The sequence below is a fragment of the Canis lupus genome, chromosome 1, assembly GCF_003254725.2.
Source record: "Canis lupus dingo isolate Sandy chromosome 1, ASM325472v2, whole genome shotgun sequence".
Lineage (NCBI taxonomy): Eukaryota > Metazoa > Chordata > Mammalia > Carnivora > Canidae > Canis > Canis lupus.
The window spans coordinates 82,403,348-82,420,359 of record NC_064243.1 but is presented as its reverse complement, the minus strand read 5'-3'; the positions used below and the strand labels follow the sequence as shown (position 1 = coordinate 82,420,359).

The following is a 17,012-nucleotide window of genomic DNA, read 5'->3' as shown; positions in this document are numbered from 1 at the left end:
TTGTTCTTTGCCACTCAATGCCGTTCTTCCACCCACACATGCCTCGTTAGCTCTAATTTTTAAAAAATGGTCTAGGCTTGAATATAAAATATTTTTTCGTGTGAATAATGTCTTCACACTCAGAGAAAATCCCTGATAGAAATGACTGAGGAAGGTCACCCTCAGCAAGAACAGGGAAAACGGTTATGGGCCAGATGTTAACTTTCCTTCCAAAACCCCACATACATCTTTTTCTGCACAGGATATTTTAATGAGCCTTGAAGAAGCAAGCAGTTTTCATGCAGCTGATTTGCAAAAGGCAAAGAGGATAAAACTGCCGCCGTGTTCGCTTGTGGTTTATAAACTTTTGAAATGTGTCCACTCCCCTTACCATCTTGTTATTCTGAGGATGATGCTTGATTTGAGAAATTAGTTGCCAGAAATACTGGGTGCCTTATAGACAACAGTGATCGATGGATGCATGCATGATGCAAAGAGATTCTGAACACTTGGGATTGAGTCCGTGTGACTTTGGGCAAGTTCCTTTAATGTTTATGAGGCTTATTTTTTCAGCTGTAAAATCTGAATAATACTATCTTGCCAATAGGACTGTTGTAAAGATTTCATTAGCTAATACATAATAAAATGCATATGTAAGATATTATTTTTACCTTCCATATAAAATTTCTTCTGGGCGTCTTATTTGGGGAAACATGTTTGATACATTAAATGTACTCCAACTATAGAGACAGTAAGATTAGATAAAATAGATAGATTTAAATGCATTAAATAGAACCTTTAGAGCATTTACTATTTTCAACATTGCAATTCAGCTTGATTTTGTATCTCATCTCAGTCAAACTTGGATTCTGGCCTAGGAATGAATAGACTTTTTTAACTCCTTGAGTAACGTGCATCCAAAGAAGAAACTATCTAGAACAACCTGTGCTCGATGAGTCAGGGATATGTATAGGTTAATTAGGAATGATTCTCTTCTGAAAATATCTCTATAAGGGAAGCAAAAATTGTGTGATGATCCCCATGAAAAGACATTAGCAGGGTATATTGTACAGCCAATTTTGATTTCTTATGCTACTGGCATAAGGGAAGGGTCTTTAAGAATCCACCTCCAAAGACCCAGACCCCATTTTGAAGATGCCAACCTAATTAACCAGGCTTTATTAACTGGGGTTGCAGGAGAGATGCCAGCCCTGACACCCTCAGGAAGCGGCTCTCATGACAGGGTCCCTGGACCAACATCAGTATTACCTGGGACCTAGTTAAAAATGCAAATTCTGGGCCTTAATTTCTTCATTGTTTTTTTTAATCATATTTAAGTAGAGTTGGCACACAATGTTGCATTATTTTCAGGTGGACAGCATAGTGATTCAGCTTCTCTATACATTATACTGTGCTCACCACAAGTGCACCTGTCACCATACACGATTACAGTGTCACTGATCGTGTTCCCTGTGCTGTGCCCTTTGTTACTGTGACTTATTCGTCCCATCACTGGGAGCCCATACTGCCCACTCCTCTTCATGTATGTGCCCATCTCTCCACCCCCCTTCTCTGGCAACCATGTTCTCTGTATTTATAGGTCTGATTCCACTTGTTTGTTCATACATTTGTTTTTTTAGATTCCACATATGAGTGAAATCGTATGGTGTTTGTCTTTTTAAGCCTGATTACTTCACTTAGCATCAAACTATCCATGTCAAATGGCAAGATCTCAGCCCTTTTTATGGCTGTGTAATACTCCGGAGTGTGCACGCATCTGTGTGTGTATGTGTGTGCGCACGTGCGTATGTGTACCACATCTTCCTTATCTAAACATCTATCTGTGGACACTTGGGTTCCTTCTATCATTTCATTATTGTAAATAATGCTGCAGTAAAAGTAAACATATGGGTGCATATATTTTTTCAAAGTAGTATTTTTTCCTTTCTTTGGATCATACACAGTGGTGGAATTACTAGATCATGTGGTATTTCTATTTTTTAAATTTTTTAGGAGCCTCCATACTATTTTCCACAGCAGCTGCACCATTTTTTCTGTCCTGCCAGTAGTACACAAGGGTTCCTTTTTCTCTACATCCTTGCCAACACTTGTTGTTTCTTGTGTTTTTTTATTTTAGCCAATCTGACAGGTATAAGGTGATCTCATTGTGGATTTTGTTTTGCAATTTCCTGATGATGAGTGATGTTAAGCTTCTTTCCATGTGTCCTCTTGGCCATCTGCATGTCTTCTTTGGAAAAGAATTTTCTATTCAGGTCTTTTGTTCATTTTTGAATTAGATAGTGTGGCATTTTTTGGTGTTGAGTTGTAGAAGTTCTTTATATTGGACCTTACTTTAAAACCACTAATCAGTGGGACCAAGCAGCCTGTGCTTGCATAAGTCCTCTGGGTGATTCTAATGCTCACGCAAGTCCAGGAACCACCGATCCAAGTCCTCCACCACATGTAGTGAATTACCTTCTTTTCTGTGCATTTAAGTGGTGCTAATCAAGCACTAGCCTTAGAAAAAGTGAAAACCTAAAGTCTCAAGTCATTTCTTTTTCCTTAGTTTGAGCAGGGAATCCCAAGTTTGAAAGGTGCCCTCAAAACATCTCTTCCCTCAAAAAATAAATACAACAACAACAACATAAAAACCATCTTATCCCTTGTCAGTCACTTGGCCCTTTGCACTGAGCTGCAATCATTCTCCTGTCAACCAGACCATAACTCTGTTTTCAAACTATGTATCCCGCCCCCGCCCCTGCCATCTTGGAAGGAGAAAACATTTTCCATCTCCTACTGCCTTAGGTAGGTCCTCCCTTCTACAACTAAAAATTCCCAGCAAGTAGTCTGAATTAGCTGCTTCCGTTTGCTTACTGTTGAGCCCCTCTGTAATTCTCTGCAATCTTGTTTCCACTTTCCACCTTTGAAGTGAAATTACTCCGAGATTTTCAGCCATCTCCTGCTTGCCAAATAAGAAGCCTCTTGTTTTTGTGTATGATCTCCTGCTTTTGATCTACCCACTCCAGATCTCTTTCCTTGCCTTTTGTGATGCAAAGATAAAGCCCTCCCTCTCTGACACTAGTGATCCCTTCCTTTACCTTAGCCATTTCCCTAAGGTCTGTTGCTTGAAGAATTCTAGAGGGAGCTTGCACACTCCTGGCCCTCTCCCCACACCTTCCCTCTCACCGCCTCTTGATTCCTCAGCTTCCCCCCCCCCCATGTCTCTGCCTTCCTTTCAGTTATGAGTAGCACCTTCTTATTAGTGATACTGTTCTACATCATCAATGTTGGCTTCATCCGTTACCAATCTAGAATCTCTGCTCAGGGCTCCCCCTATGTCATTGTGAACTCAAAACTCCTGGAACAGGATCTGTCAGTCATCTTTTTTACTAAATAGCTTCTCCCTAAAATACACCTCTGTCATCAGGGGCTACTCTTCTCTACATCATCCTGTTCACCGTCTGCCCTCTCTCTCTCCTCAGTCTCCCATGATGTGTGAGTTGTGAAATTTCATTGCACCCTCCTTAGCTGACCTTTTGTTTCATTCACCATGTCCATAACCCAGTTTATGATCCCTCATGCCTGCAGTGTAGAAATAACCAGTTCCCTACTTGCTTGCTTCCTTTCCTTTCATATGCTGTATCCCAATGCCAGATCCCTCCTTCTAGAATATCAATTAGATTATGTCATTTCCTTGATCATTGGCTACTCACTGCCTGAGGTAGAAATCCACCCAAGGGATTCTAGGGCCACACAGCTTTCCTGAGGAAGCCACCACTCCAAATATCCTGCTTTCATTGCTTTGCCCCAGATAAACATCCGTGAATCTAAATCTTTTAAGAAGCAACTCGAGTCTTTTTCTTCTAAGAGAATACATGGTCCTCATTAATGGCCTATTTTTCTGAGAGTTTTTCTGAGAGTACAGGAATATTATTTATTGGTCTCCCAAGCTTAAAAATTATTTGAGCTTTATGTAAATGAAAAGGAATGATCATGAGAAGCCTTACACAGTACTTGAAACCTAGAAGGATAAGTATTAACTTTCTTCCCAATGAGATGGTGACATTCCCATTGCAAGGAATAACTTTAATTTAGTGGTTAAATGTGAAAACTCATTCACTGGGAATAAACATCAACCAGAATTTCTGTTCCTTCCTTCTGTGAGAATTTAAGGACAAAGCAAACGTAAGGGAAAATTAAATGAAGAGTTACCTAAAAATAATATGTAAGTGATTCACAAATAAGAATTTTGGCTGCTGGTTCACTCAAGATCCCAGGCTAGTAATTATTTGCTCAAGTTACACGCCAAGAAGATCTAGGCTGGTGAGCTGATAAATGGTCAGTCTAATCTTCAATTAGCTGTTACCCAAAGTCCCTTGTAGTACGTTTTAGATCTTATTTTCAACTCTGTCCAAACAATCTTAATTTCCTAAAAACAAGCACAGTTGTGATCTGCATAGACCCTGGGATGTATGACTAGCTCCCCAAGCTGCTAAAATGTTTTTCTACCTTCATTCAAGAAATACTAGTCAATTACCTTAAGCAAATTACTTGCTTATTATAATCATGTTAGAATATGGTTTCTTAGAATAGAAAGAGACCCCTGAGAGAAGGCTGGCATATCTTCCTATCTTAACTCCTTAAATTAAAAAAAAGTCTATATTTTTACATATGCATGTAGAATATAATACATCATGTAATATATGCCCGTATGTAATGAAATACATTGCACATGGAGAAGCGCTCACCAGTGTTTTCCTAAGCTCTTCTTATTTCGTCTGGGTAATGATGAGCCTGTCAGACTCCCTGCAGCTGCTGACCAAACCCATCCCAAGGGGAGCTTTGAAGTGCAGACCCCGCAGACAGCCAGGTAGCAGTGTCTGGAAACTTTCCACATGCAAGACCTCAGTATGGCTGGTGACGGCTGGCATGTTCGGATCTGGCTGGAGTTGCTGGGAGCGCCTGAGATTTTAGGAAGAGCTAGGGAAAAATAAAAACAAACCATGCAGAGTAAGGCAGGTGTCGGCTCTGTTTTCCTGCCCTAGGGGAGTCTGCATTCTGCACCAGGAGACAGAAATCATGGTAACTGTTGCTCTGACTTGCTAAGAAGCTTATGTGCCTTTCACACTGAAACCTAAAAGGGTACGTAAGGAAGAGATTGATGTCAGAGAAACGGATTAAGAAAAGGGAAGAAATGGGTGATTCTGGAAGCATCCTCCTTCCATCTGTCCAAAATATTTAAGTGTAGAAATGCTAACATAGGAGGACAGAAGAGCATACTTTCCAATTTTTCATCCTTAGGAATCTTACATTTTATGTTTTCCTATTTAACTATTTATTTTTGCTTGACAAGGGCCGTACTGATTCAGCGGGCAACCTAAGGCAAGTGTCACAGGCCCTCTCCTGTTTCACTCCCTCCTCCTCGTCCTCGCATTTGGCTTGGTTTGATTAACTGGTTCAGGAGGCACAGGGTCCCTGGTGGGAGCAGTCATTTCAGAGCAGGTGGTTTAGTGCCGTGAGGATCAAAGAACCCAAAGGTACAGGCCTCTGACAGCTGCAGGACCTCTTTGATCTTGAGTTGGAGTCTCTACCCACACAGATCAAGCAGTCCCCCCTCAAGAAAGGAATTTGCGTAACTACCTTTTAGTCTGGTGGTTTACTTACAGGTAGATGAGAATAGCAACAGCTTGATTGATGGCAGAGGACACCCCACAATCGTGGTTGGCTCGCAGTTCCACAGCAGTCTGCTCTCACCCCCTTATTTCCTGCCATGTTTACCACTAATGCCCATCCCCTGCTGACCACTCACCCCACACACCACCCACTCCACGGCTGCTGGTTTCCTCCTCGCCCCAGTAAACCACACACAGACCTGGTGATTATTTAACCAGGAGGCTGCATCCTGGCCCCTGGAATGTTCTCCTGGTATCTCCGCCTCGTTGAAAACTTTAAAACTTGTCACGCACCAAAGCACAATCCAAATACCACCCTTCCCTCTTGGGTCATCTCACCTGGCTCCAAATTTCAGCTCAGCATTTCTAATAATCAAATAATGGAGCCTAATTTATCAACCACGTTTCCTATGTTGGTGATTATGTGCATTGTAACAAATACAGGTATAAGTCCAAGCTGCTGTATATCCTGTAGTCACTCAATTATTGGTATTAAAAGATGCAAGTGCTCAAAAACTTAGAAAACAAACTTTTTTAACCAATCAAGTCCTTTATTATATCCTTCAGAGTCTCATGAACTTTCCATTCGGTGTAGTATTAAAAAGAAAAAAGAAAAAGAAAAAACTTTAAAACAGCTGGCTCCAGGGGCACCTGGGTGGCTCAGATGGTTAAGCATCTGCCTTCCACTCAGGTCATGATCCCAGGGTCCTAGGATAGAGTCCCACTTTGGGCTCCTTGCTCAGTGGGGAATCTGCTTCTCTCTGTCCCCTGCTAGTGAATTAACTCTGTCTCTCTCTCTCTCTTTCTGTCAAAATAAAGTTAAGAAAATCTAAAAAAAAAAAAAAAAATAGCTGTCTCCAGTAAGGATATTCCACTAAAAAGACATAAAAGCATCCCAAATTTCCCTTGGTTATAGCTTCCTGTGCTTGGGAACTTTAATTTTTTTTTTTTTTTCCTGCTGAGCTTCCTAGCTTTTCTCTAGAACCGTTCAGGTCTCCTAGCTAGAGCTATTGTATTACTTAAGTGTATCTGCTTCCAAACTATGCAGTCATTTCCTCACATGCTTAACGATTAGCTTCCCTCAGCACTTCTGGTCTCATCACAAAGCGGAAATACACCTGCTGGAGAACATTATCTATTTCCCTGCCTTCTCTCATTCATCTAGCTGGCCCAAGCAGGGAAGCTTTCATATTCCTCGGAATAAAAACTAGCTGTAGTTCTGGCACCAGACAATTCCACTTTTCTCCGCTTATCTGCATAAACAGTCATGCAGCCTAATGAGGCAAATATAATGTTATTCAAGTATTCAGATTCCCTTCTTCAGCTTGCCCAGCATCATTCTACTTTCTGAAATTTACTTCAGTAAATTTCAAGATCTTTAATTACTCTGTAAACCTACTTTGTTCCCTTGATAGCTTTCTAAATATTGATTTTTGAATCTTAATTAATGTTCAAACTATAATTGAATGTTTGCTGCCCACATTCATAGAAATGAAATTCAGTTTCAGCTGCTTGGATTCCTCCTCACACCGTTATCTTCATAGAGTTTTGCATAGTACTCATGGCTTGCACAGAGACAGTTCTACTTGATCATCATAAAGTTATTTTCATGCTCAGGTTTTGCTCTGAGCTTGGCATGAGAAATGTGCATAAATAAAACTAATTTAGGTATGGATGGACATAGTACAAGGAGTTGTTTGCCTGGTATATTTGCTACAATCATAATTTTTTTTAAATGTGAATATTGGCTCTCTACTCAAATTTGGTGCGTTAATGAAGACTTCATAGAAGTTGGTAATAAAAAGGACAGACCTCCAGATTTCCCTTGTAATTCTCATGTAAACACTGTATGCCACTTGGTGAATTAAATTTCTCCTGTCAGTTGCATTCATTCACTTCACAAATCCATACAGAAGCACTACTCTTAGCTAGGTGCTCTGCAGCCACTCATGGGCATTCCCACTTCCTGAGGCCCCTCATGGTGACAGTGTGATGGCCAAGATGACTTGACCCAGATAATCACCAAAAGAAAGGTCTGTTTCTGAATTTATAGGTCATTTTAGAGTAAAAAAAACTTTATATAATATTTTTAAAATTATATGTCAATTATATTTTTGAAAAAATATTCATGCTTCTCAACTGTTTAATGGGTATTTCCCTGGATGGCATCATATTTTAAAAGAGTTTCCCTTCCTAACACATTCATTGTGTGATTATTTTCTTAGTATTTACTAAAAGCCAAACAAATAATTGCCAGTCAGAATACATGGAGTTGAAATATTGCTATCAGCAGCCCCCTCCATAAAAAGATATAAATTTATTTTCTTTTTTTCTTAGGCTATGATTTGGACAAATAATTTCCAGTATTTTAAAATACTAAAAATCTCCATGACTGACTGAATAGCCTTTACTGATCTAATCTAATTCCTTCATTTATTAATGTTCTATTAATATGATGTTTTTTTCCATTGACCTGCCAGTTTGTAGTTTAACTGGAACTCAGCCTCTTTTCTGAACATCTACTTAGAGTGTTGCATGAATGGACATTGTCTCTGGAGGGTAGGAATTGACTCTGAAAAGGAAACAAATTTATGACCTTCATAAAGACTCAAGGTGCTTTTCTGCTTAACTCAAGTGGTGGTTTCTCAGGCCTGAAGTGTTTGTTGTATTTGATGACTCGAGGTGTTAATTTATGTCCTAATGGTTGTTAGGTCGACAGTTACTGGGGATTGAGGCAGCAGCAAGTACAGTTGAACCAAAGTCCAGGCAGCCCTTGTGTTGTGCGCCCCCTCCCTGCCAAGTCCCCACCCAGCTTCTTCCCTTACTTGCCAGTCAAATCTTTCCTCTTTTTCCCCTAAACTGAGATCAAATGGTAAGTTGTGTTGGTTTAAAACCACTTGACTCTAGTGTGGGGATACTCGGGTACTGTGCAGAGTTAGAGAGCCTGGCCTAGCATATAGCATGTTTGGCAAGAATTTCAGTTCCTCTAGGAAAAACAGTGCCTTGGAATGTCCATGACGAAATGATACAGGTCATTGCCTATATAGATAGCTAAGTGATAAGCGAGAACCTGGGATTTCCATGAACTTGCGTAAAAGATCTCTACAATTCGGTTTCCTTAAGCCCACGCTTGACATTTCTCCTGTAACACATGGATCACTTTGACTGTCTTTTAACTAAGGAGGTGAAATGGCCTCGCATCATGTCCTGTAACTACAACTACATATACAGAGTTATTAATACAGACCCGTTAGTATATATTACCAATTTGTGATGAGGTTATTGGTGAGTTTTGCTTTCTTCATTCTTTTCTGGATGTATTTCCAGGTTTTCACAATGCATATACATTTCTTTTTAATCAAGAAATAATCATTTATAAAAGAAGTTACAAAAGTACATATTAAAAAAAAAGTACATATGTAAGAATCCCACATATATTCTTGCAATACCTAAGAAGGTTTATTCAGTTTCATTCAGAATATCCTGTCTGGCTGAGTACCTGGTACTATAATAATGAACCCTTACATTTGTATAGGTCTTGACGAAGATTTTCTCACATGGGACAAATTATAATACTTAATCAACTTAGTAATGGTGACAGGACAGACAATCATATCACAAGGAAATTAGGGATTAACTATTTTATCTTGTTTGTCAAGAATTACGTAATTGGCAAATTTCAGAAATAAAGCAGTATTTCTGAATCCTAACAGTTTTCTTTTTTATATGCAATCATCTTTTTTTCCCCCATATGTATAAAGTTCTACTAAATCCCATGAAACATAGGAGGAAATATAAGCCCTAGTTCCTGCCATCAAGCCATTTAAAATATAGTTGGGGTAAAAAGATGTGTGCTGATGGAATTAATTAGCAATTCAATTAATGACACAAATAAAAAGTGCAGTGTGTAATACAGCACCTGGCATAGAGAAGGCGCTCAATAAATACTGGATGGATGCATGGATGGGTGGATGGATAGCTAGATGGCTAGATGGGCAGAAGAGTGGATGGACTGACAAATTTATTAGAGTTACAGGGACTAGAAAAGAGAAAAGTTCATTCATGACAGATGGCATTTCAGTAAATGTCTAGTGAGTGACTTTTATTGGTCAGAGGATATTTCAAGGAGAAGATAGACTAGCTAAGCCTTCCAGAAAGTTCCAGGTGTAGAATGTATTGCATAGAGCAGTTAGGAGGGAATTCTAGGCCAAGGTCTCAGCATGAGCAAAAGCAGTGAGGCAGAACGAGCAAGGTGTGACTGGGAACTGTAAAGGAATGAGCTTTCTAAAGCACAGGTTCTGGTGAAGAAGTTGTTTTGCAGGTCGGATGGGACTATATTATACAACGTCTTGAATTTCAGGCTGAAGTATTTAATCCATCAGCCTGGCAGCTACAGACATTTTCACGTAAAATAATGTTATAAGGAAAATGTTTTAGGCAACAGATCTGGTAGCAGTATGATTTTGTGTTAAAAAAGATAAAGCTATGGGCAGTCTGGGTGGCTCAGCGGTTTAGCGCCGCCTTCAGCCCAGGGCCTGATCCAGGAAACCCGGGATTGAGCCCCACGTCGGGCTCCCTGCATGGGGCCTACTTCTCCCTCTGCCTGTGTCTCTGCCTCTTTCTCTGTCTCTGTGTCTCTCATGGATAAATAAAATATTTAAAACAAAAAGATATGAGTTTCATGTGGGGTGGAGATTTTTAACTATTCACTGAGATTTTAATGTATTTTTTTAAAAGAACAACACGTGGATATTGCTGTATCATCATTAAAATATTCATATATGTATTTGAAATTTCTGAGGCGGTTATTGTCAAATTCAGATTTCGATCAATAGATATTCTTACTGAGAACCAAAAGATTACAACATTCAAAGACAGTGGCATAAAGGTGTCGAGGCCTCCAAATGTTGCATGCATAAAGTTTAATCAATTTTTCACATACTGGAGGAAAGGTAATAATTTCTGTCTTCTGAGATATTCAGCCTAACTCCTGGATATGTCAGAAAGCTGATATTTCTTGCATGTATGTTCTTGTTGTGCTAGGAGAGGGTATAATACACTGTCACTTCTCTTTAAACCTATTAATTATCTTACAAAATTGATGATGTCATCACTTGAAGTGGTTAACAGTAAAGCCTTGGAGCCAAACTATGCAGGTCAGAATCCAGCTCAACCACTGAACTGCTACTCGGTCTTAGGTTTCTATCTGTTCCTCAGCGTTCTGTTCTCCTGAATGATGATCATAAATGGCACTAACATCTTAAGATCATGGAGAGGGACGGTCCAATGCCTGCCACCTAGTAAGAATTCATAAGTGATAGTCATGTTCCTAGTCCTGATACATAATCACTGAATAATATATAGCCATTTTATTTTCTTGTTAGGTTTGTTCACTTGCGTGATTTTGTTTGTGCTTTTCAGTCATTGCTAGAAAGAAAGCAAGGATCCCAGAGGGATGTGTCTGGGCTCCCTGCTGAGTGAAAGCAGACCTCAACATATAGAGCTTAGGTTTCTCCTAACCTCCATGAAGCTGACCAGCCTCTTGCCTTCCATAGTGAGCCACCTCTATGGTTTTGGACTGATGGATGCAGAAGCCATGGTGATGGAAGCGGAGAAATGGACCACCGTTCCCCAGCAGCGCGTGTGTGTGGAGAGCACGGACCGACAAATCAAGTAATGTTCACTGCAAGCAGACAGCCAAAGGATGCCCTGAAAGGGATCAGGCCCCCACAAGTGCTTGAGACAGGCCTTTGTTGTACATGGAAGCTGAAAGCTTGTGTAGTTTTCCTTTTTTTTTTTTTTCCCGTAGAGCAATTATAACATCCTAATAGAATGCCTAGGATGCTAAGCTGTTAAATCTACATAATAGGACCCAAGGATCCTTAAAAGCATCTCTTAGCAGGGGATTTGGAGGACCCTTGCAGATGGGCATTCTTAAGGTTTCTGCTCAGCCAATATTTCTTTTTAATGGTTTCAAGTATTCTTCTCCCTTATTCAGCAACTCCAAAAAGCTAAGCTTTGTATTCTGGAAACTGAGTACATAACCTATAATTACAAATTATTTTTTCAACATAATATGTAAAAATAACAATACGTTGGAAATATAAAATGGACAGAAAATAAGAAGTAGGGGACACAGTTTTCCTGTGGTTCAATGACAGTCTCAGAGACTGAAAGTCAAGCTTTGACTATGAAGAGAGGAAGAGTCACCATAGGAACAGCAAAAAATAAAAAAAATAACTTCAGGCAGTCTCTGAGGTGAGAAACAAATCAGCCACACACACACACACACACACACTTGAACCAATGTCAGCGTGACTGGAGCCCAGTGTTCAGGAGGGACCTTGGCATGAAAAGAAGCTAGTGAAGAAGCCAGGAATGTTCAGGCAAGAGGAGGAGTGTGCCCATGGGTAACAGAGCAAGGAAATGGTAGACCAGGGATTTGAACCAAGGTCATGGTCATCCCCAGGCCTTCCCCATACCACTGTACCCTCTACCTGTGGTCCAAAAAGTATATCCCGTAGATCAGCAACATCACTGTCCCCTGGGTACTTGGGAGAAATGCAAATTCTTGGAGCCCACCTCAGCCTTACTGAATCAGACATCATGGGCAGGGGCTTAGCCCTCTGTGTCTTAACAAGGTGGTACCCTCAAGTTCGATAGCTACTCCCTGCATGAAGATAAAAGAACTTTAATTCCTATTCTCTCACATCTTTCCCACTAATAACCCAGATTAATCCTTAAAGTGGCCTTGGGTGATAGCACTGTGTCAGTTAGTATCCAGCAACCAGCCACCTGCATGTCACTGTGTAATCTTTCCAGGCCCGCAGGTCCACCCAGCCCAACCCCATTGTGTACTATGCTAACACTCTGTTCTCTCTGTTGCAGGACGATTCGCCCCAACAGTGCAGTGCGCTCCATCTACAAAGCTTCGGGCTGTTCTGATAACCCCAACCACCACGTCAACTACCTGGAGCACGTAGTTGTGCGCATAACCATCACCCATCCCAGGAGGGGAGACCTGGCCATCTACCTGACCTCGCCCTCAGGAACCAGGTCCCAGCTTTTGGCCAACAGGTACTGTGATGGCCTCTGGCCACCAGTGTATAGAGGTGACACCAACACTCAGCTGTTGTGGAAGGTAGAAAGTCAGCTGCTCCTTATGTGCTAAGAACCAACTAAGGGTGCACTTAGATGGGACAAGATGGGACAGTCCAAGCTCTTACTGCTCATACATAGAAGAAGGAGTGCAGGGGTGCCTGGGTGGCTCAGTTGATTGTCTGACTCTTGATTTTGGTTCAGGTCATGATCTCAGAGTCGTGAGACCAAGTCCTAGGTTGAGCTCCATGATCAGTGGGGAGTCTGCTGGAGATTCTCTCTCTCTCTCTCTCTCTCCCTCTCCTTCTGTCCCTCCCCGCTGCCACAGCCAATCAATCAATCAATCAACCTGTTCTCTTTAAAAAATGAGGGAGGGGATCCCTGGGTGGCGCAGCGGTTTGGCGCCTGCCTTTGGCCCAGGGCGCGATCCTGGAGACCCGGGATCGAGTCCCACGTCGGGCTCCCGGTGCATGGAGCCTGCTTCTCCCTCTGCCTGTGTCTCTGCCTCTCTCTCTCTCTGTGACAATCATAAATAAATTTAAAAAAAAATTAAAAAAATAAAAAATAAAAAATAAAAAATAAAATAAAAATAAAAAATGAGGGAGTGTCAAACTGCCTAGAATCTGTAGGCACAAATAGTATCACTTTTACTACTTGGATAATATTGCAAGGATGCCACAGAAAACTTGAAAGCCACCTGTTGTTCTTTATCGTGACAAAGAAATGCCAGAGCACTAACTCCTTAGTCCTCTGAGATTCTCTCCTCTGCCCTTAATTAAGTGGCTGCTGATGTTTGTTACAGATTAACTGGATTCTCTTGCCCAGGTCTTGTTCAATGTTAGAGGAAGTTCTGTTCTAAAACAGATGTGGGCAATTTTTTTTTTTTTCTGCAAAAAGCCAGTTAGTAAATATTTTGTGCTTTCCAGGCCATATTTCTGTGGCAACTATTCACCTCTGCCTCAGAGCGCAAAAGCCCCTAGGCAGTGTGAATGAATGGGCATGCCTGCTTTCCAATAAAACTTTATTTACAGAAACAGGCAGCAGGCTGGATTTGGTTTGAGGGCTGACTGGAATTGGCTGACCCCTATTGGAAAGGTTGGCCCTTTAGTCTTCTTTGCTCTAGAGGGTACTCAGTTTCTCTTCTTAGCCTCTTGCCTTCTCCCGGCTCCCTCCAGACACTGGCCCAGGATGTAACTGTATTGCCAAGATCCTACTGTTTATTTATTAACGAGAGACACACAGAGAGAGACAGATACATAGGCAGAGGGAGAAGCAGACTCCTTGAGGCGAACCCGATGTGGGACTCGATCCCAGGACTCCAGGATCAAGCCCTGAGCCAAAGGCAGATGCTCAACCACTGAGCCACTCAGGCATCCCTGCTCCGTAGGTTTTTGAATGGTTGGGAGCATGGGCAGCAGGTGCTTGCCAAAAAGTGGGACCAGAATGGGGAAATGCAGGTTGTCTTAAACGCTTTGTCCCCTCTATGGTTCGAAGATATAAACCACAGCCAGAGGCCTAGAAGCTTCTTTAATTTGATTTTTTTTCTACAAGATGAACATTTAATGGGAGCAAAAGTCATCTCATGAATGGCATATATAGTCCAAATGAAAGCCAACCTTCTATGCAGACATAGCCACCTGCCCACACAGCCTGGGGACTGCGGCCATGGTGGTCTTTGTTAGGACTAACAACAAGGCAGCAGGGTGGAGAGGCTGTGGTTGTGGAAAGGCCAGGGGCCAATGCAAACCTGCAGAACCAGAAATGAGCAAGTGCCAGTTGCTTTGCAAAATCCCCAACATCATCTCTAGGACTGTGAGGACAAACGGAGAGCAGTTGCATTTCTGGATGGTAGTGACTGGGGGAACAGACTCTGAAATCTGTAATTACATTTTACTTCTCTGCTTGGAAGATGTGTGTTCCTTAAAACCTAAAGTCCTCCATCAGGGCGTGGGAAAACGTGGGCTTAGTGCTCTATGAAGCGCAGCTTTGCCAGAATAAGTGGATGCAGGTGCAAAGAAGGGAAGGCTGCTTTGGCATCAGATCACTGGCCGTGCCACCCATGCCCTCCTCCCTCCACAAACAGGGGTCTCAGCTGCTACCTGCCAGATAATTGCCACTACCTGCCAGATGCTTCTTTCCAGCAGGCAAGGCCTTCAGATGCACAATTACGTGATTACGGGGTCACACCAGCTGTTGCTACTGCAGCGAGGAAAGACCTTTTTCTCTGTTCTTTCATTTTCTTTGCCTTTATTCATCTGCATTAAACTTGAAAGAGAATCCAGGTGAAACACGGAGGCGCAGAGGTTTGCTGCACGCATGTGGGGCCAATGTCGTTCGAGCCTCCTCTGTTATAGAGAAAACAGTCCTTTCCCATTTGCTGTGGGCTTGGAAAGCTCAGAGCCCTCAGACTTTCTGGGCTTTTCATGCATATTTCAGTATTTGTTGTTGGCTTCCCCCCCAGGAATGACTTCGGTGAGCAGACTTGTAAGTAGGGAAGTCCTGGACCCCGTCACAGGATGACGGTGACACTGGCTTCCACCTGACACACATTCTTAGCAGAGGACAAAGTGCCCACCCCAACAGGGCTGCTTGACTTGTACCAGAGAAAAGAAGCAGGTATTTCAGATGCTCAGGGACCAGGAGTCCTAAAGTTTACCTCAGTCTCCGCCATCCAGGAGACCCCCTAGGAATAAAGTTGCCACCTGGAGTGTGTCTTCTCTGTCTGGGACATTTCCTTAGAGGGCTGTTCTTTTGCATGTGTTCCATCTCAGTCCTGAAAATAAGTAACCACCCCAAGGAGGTGGGCAGACTGGAGTGGCCAAGGGCTGGAGACACCCAAGAGATGTAAAGGTTGTCATGAACTCATTTATCCATGGTTCCCCATATACATCACTCAGAGCAGCTGTTTCCTGGGTGCACCCAGTCCCAAAAGCTGGCTCCCCCGCCCTTGCCTGGCTTGATGCTAGGAGCATCCCTTCTCCTGACAGTTATGGAAAGACAGTTTCTTTTGGCATTTTTCTCCTCCTGGCACGTTCTGAAGCTTTCCTTTGATGAGAGGAAATCTCTACTCGGAACCCTTTAGTCTCTGACCTAGTAAGCAGGGAGTTTTGCGTCCCCTAACCATGGCTCTGTCTCAAGGCCCATTCCCTGGATTGGAGCCGAGGACAAGAAGCATAGAAGACAGGTAGGGACAGGCTGATGAAGGGAAGATCTGCTTCCCTCCTGGGGTCCTTCATGCCGGTTTGAAAGGCAATGAGACTTCCTCAAGGAGGATAGGTCAAGTTTGGGAAGGAAATAGTGTGTCAGAGATTATTAATGAGAGCCATAAATGGTTGCCCTGTTGGATGCTTATCTTTCTTTCAAAGAAGTCAAGATTTCTAAGGAGGACCACTTACGAAGTTTCTTCACCACAGGAGGTTCCTTAGTGGAGGGGTCATTTGAGATGAAGGGGTAGAGCCAAGGTGGCCAAGTACTGTCCCCGCGCCATCTCTCCTACTCCAAGGGATTGTTTCAGTGTTATTTATTCCCCCACCACGCAGCAGTTCCTTGGGATTCGATTTTCTGCAAGGTCGCTGAACACTTGGCTAGTGTGGGCCGTCTGGAACCCCTCAGGGCCTCCCTGCCCCTGCTGACACAGGGCACTTGCTGGAACTCCCGTGGAGAACAGCTGTTGGGGGAAGAACGTTTACCCAAGCATCTGCAGGTGCTGAGCCCTGGAAGGCACTCAGCCGCGTTCAGATCCAGTCGAACTTGAGCCTACCCCATTAGCCCAGCATGCGAGCACCCCTGGCAAGCCAGGTTGATAATTTAGTGGGTGGGAGCGCTGAGTACACAAAGCAGTCCTGCAATGGGCAAATAGGTTAGTCTCTTCTAATCCCTTTGTTTTCTCCTGCCCTCCCAAGCCTCCCGGTCCTCCTCTTGGCCTGCACACCCTGCCTAACAAAAAAAGCTAAACCAGATAATCAGCACAAATGATTTACTTCTGGGGAGCCTCTGGAGGTCTCACATTGGCAGTGGGGGGGCAGTGCTTTAGGTGGGCTTAGGTTCCTTTAAAATGTTTTCAGACAAGGACAACCTCAGGTGGAGGCCTTTTTTTTTTTTTTTAATACCACCACATATTCAAATTCTGCCTGTGGAAATGTTTTCAGACAAAAGCTTGCTTCATCAGATTCGTCCTTCAGCTGCATTTGTTAGAATTATGAAAGCTGTCTTTCTCCCCCTGAATCTCCCCTTCCTCCCCCCACCCTGGCCCCAGTCAGTGAG

At 42.6% G+C, this 17,012-nt stretch overlaps 1 protein-coding gene and 1 long non-coding RNA gene across 5 annotated transcripts in view; one reads left to right on the top strand and one right to left on the bottom strand.

Annotated features, from left to right (window-relative positions):
- PCSK5 (proprotein convertase subtilisin/kexin type 5) overlaps window positions 1-17,012 on the top strand; it is a 458,329-nt gene that overhangs the window by 241,172 nt on the left and 200,145 nt on the right. For all 3 annotated transcript variants that reach the window (XM_035709909.2, XM_025423285.3, XM_025423284.3), the window contains exons 11-12: window positions 11,207-11,324; window positions 12,540-12,728. In XM_035709909.2, coding sequence (XP_035565802.2) covers window positions 11,207-11,324; window positions 12,540-12,728 — 307 coding nt within the window. The remainder of the gene's footprint in view (window positions 1-11,206; window positions 11,325-12,539; window positions 12,729-17,012) is intronic.
- Window positions 1-17,012, bottom strand: part of LOC112644699 (uncharacterized) — a 71,060-nt gene that overhangs the window by 14,883 nt on the left and 39,165 nt on the right. Inside the window, exons 1-2 of one of the 2 annotated variants that reach the window (XR_003126653.2) lie at window positions 5,644-5,834; window positions 4,728-4,959 (exon numbers count right to left, since the gene is read on the bottom strand). This is a non-coding gene — a long non-coding RNA (uncharacterized LOC112644699). Of the gene's footprint in view, window positions 1-4,727; window positions 4,960-5,643; window positions 5,835-17,012 lie in introns of those variants that run through there. The other variant, XR_007401027.1, reaches the window with a different exon arrangement.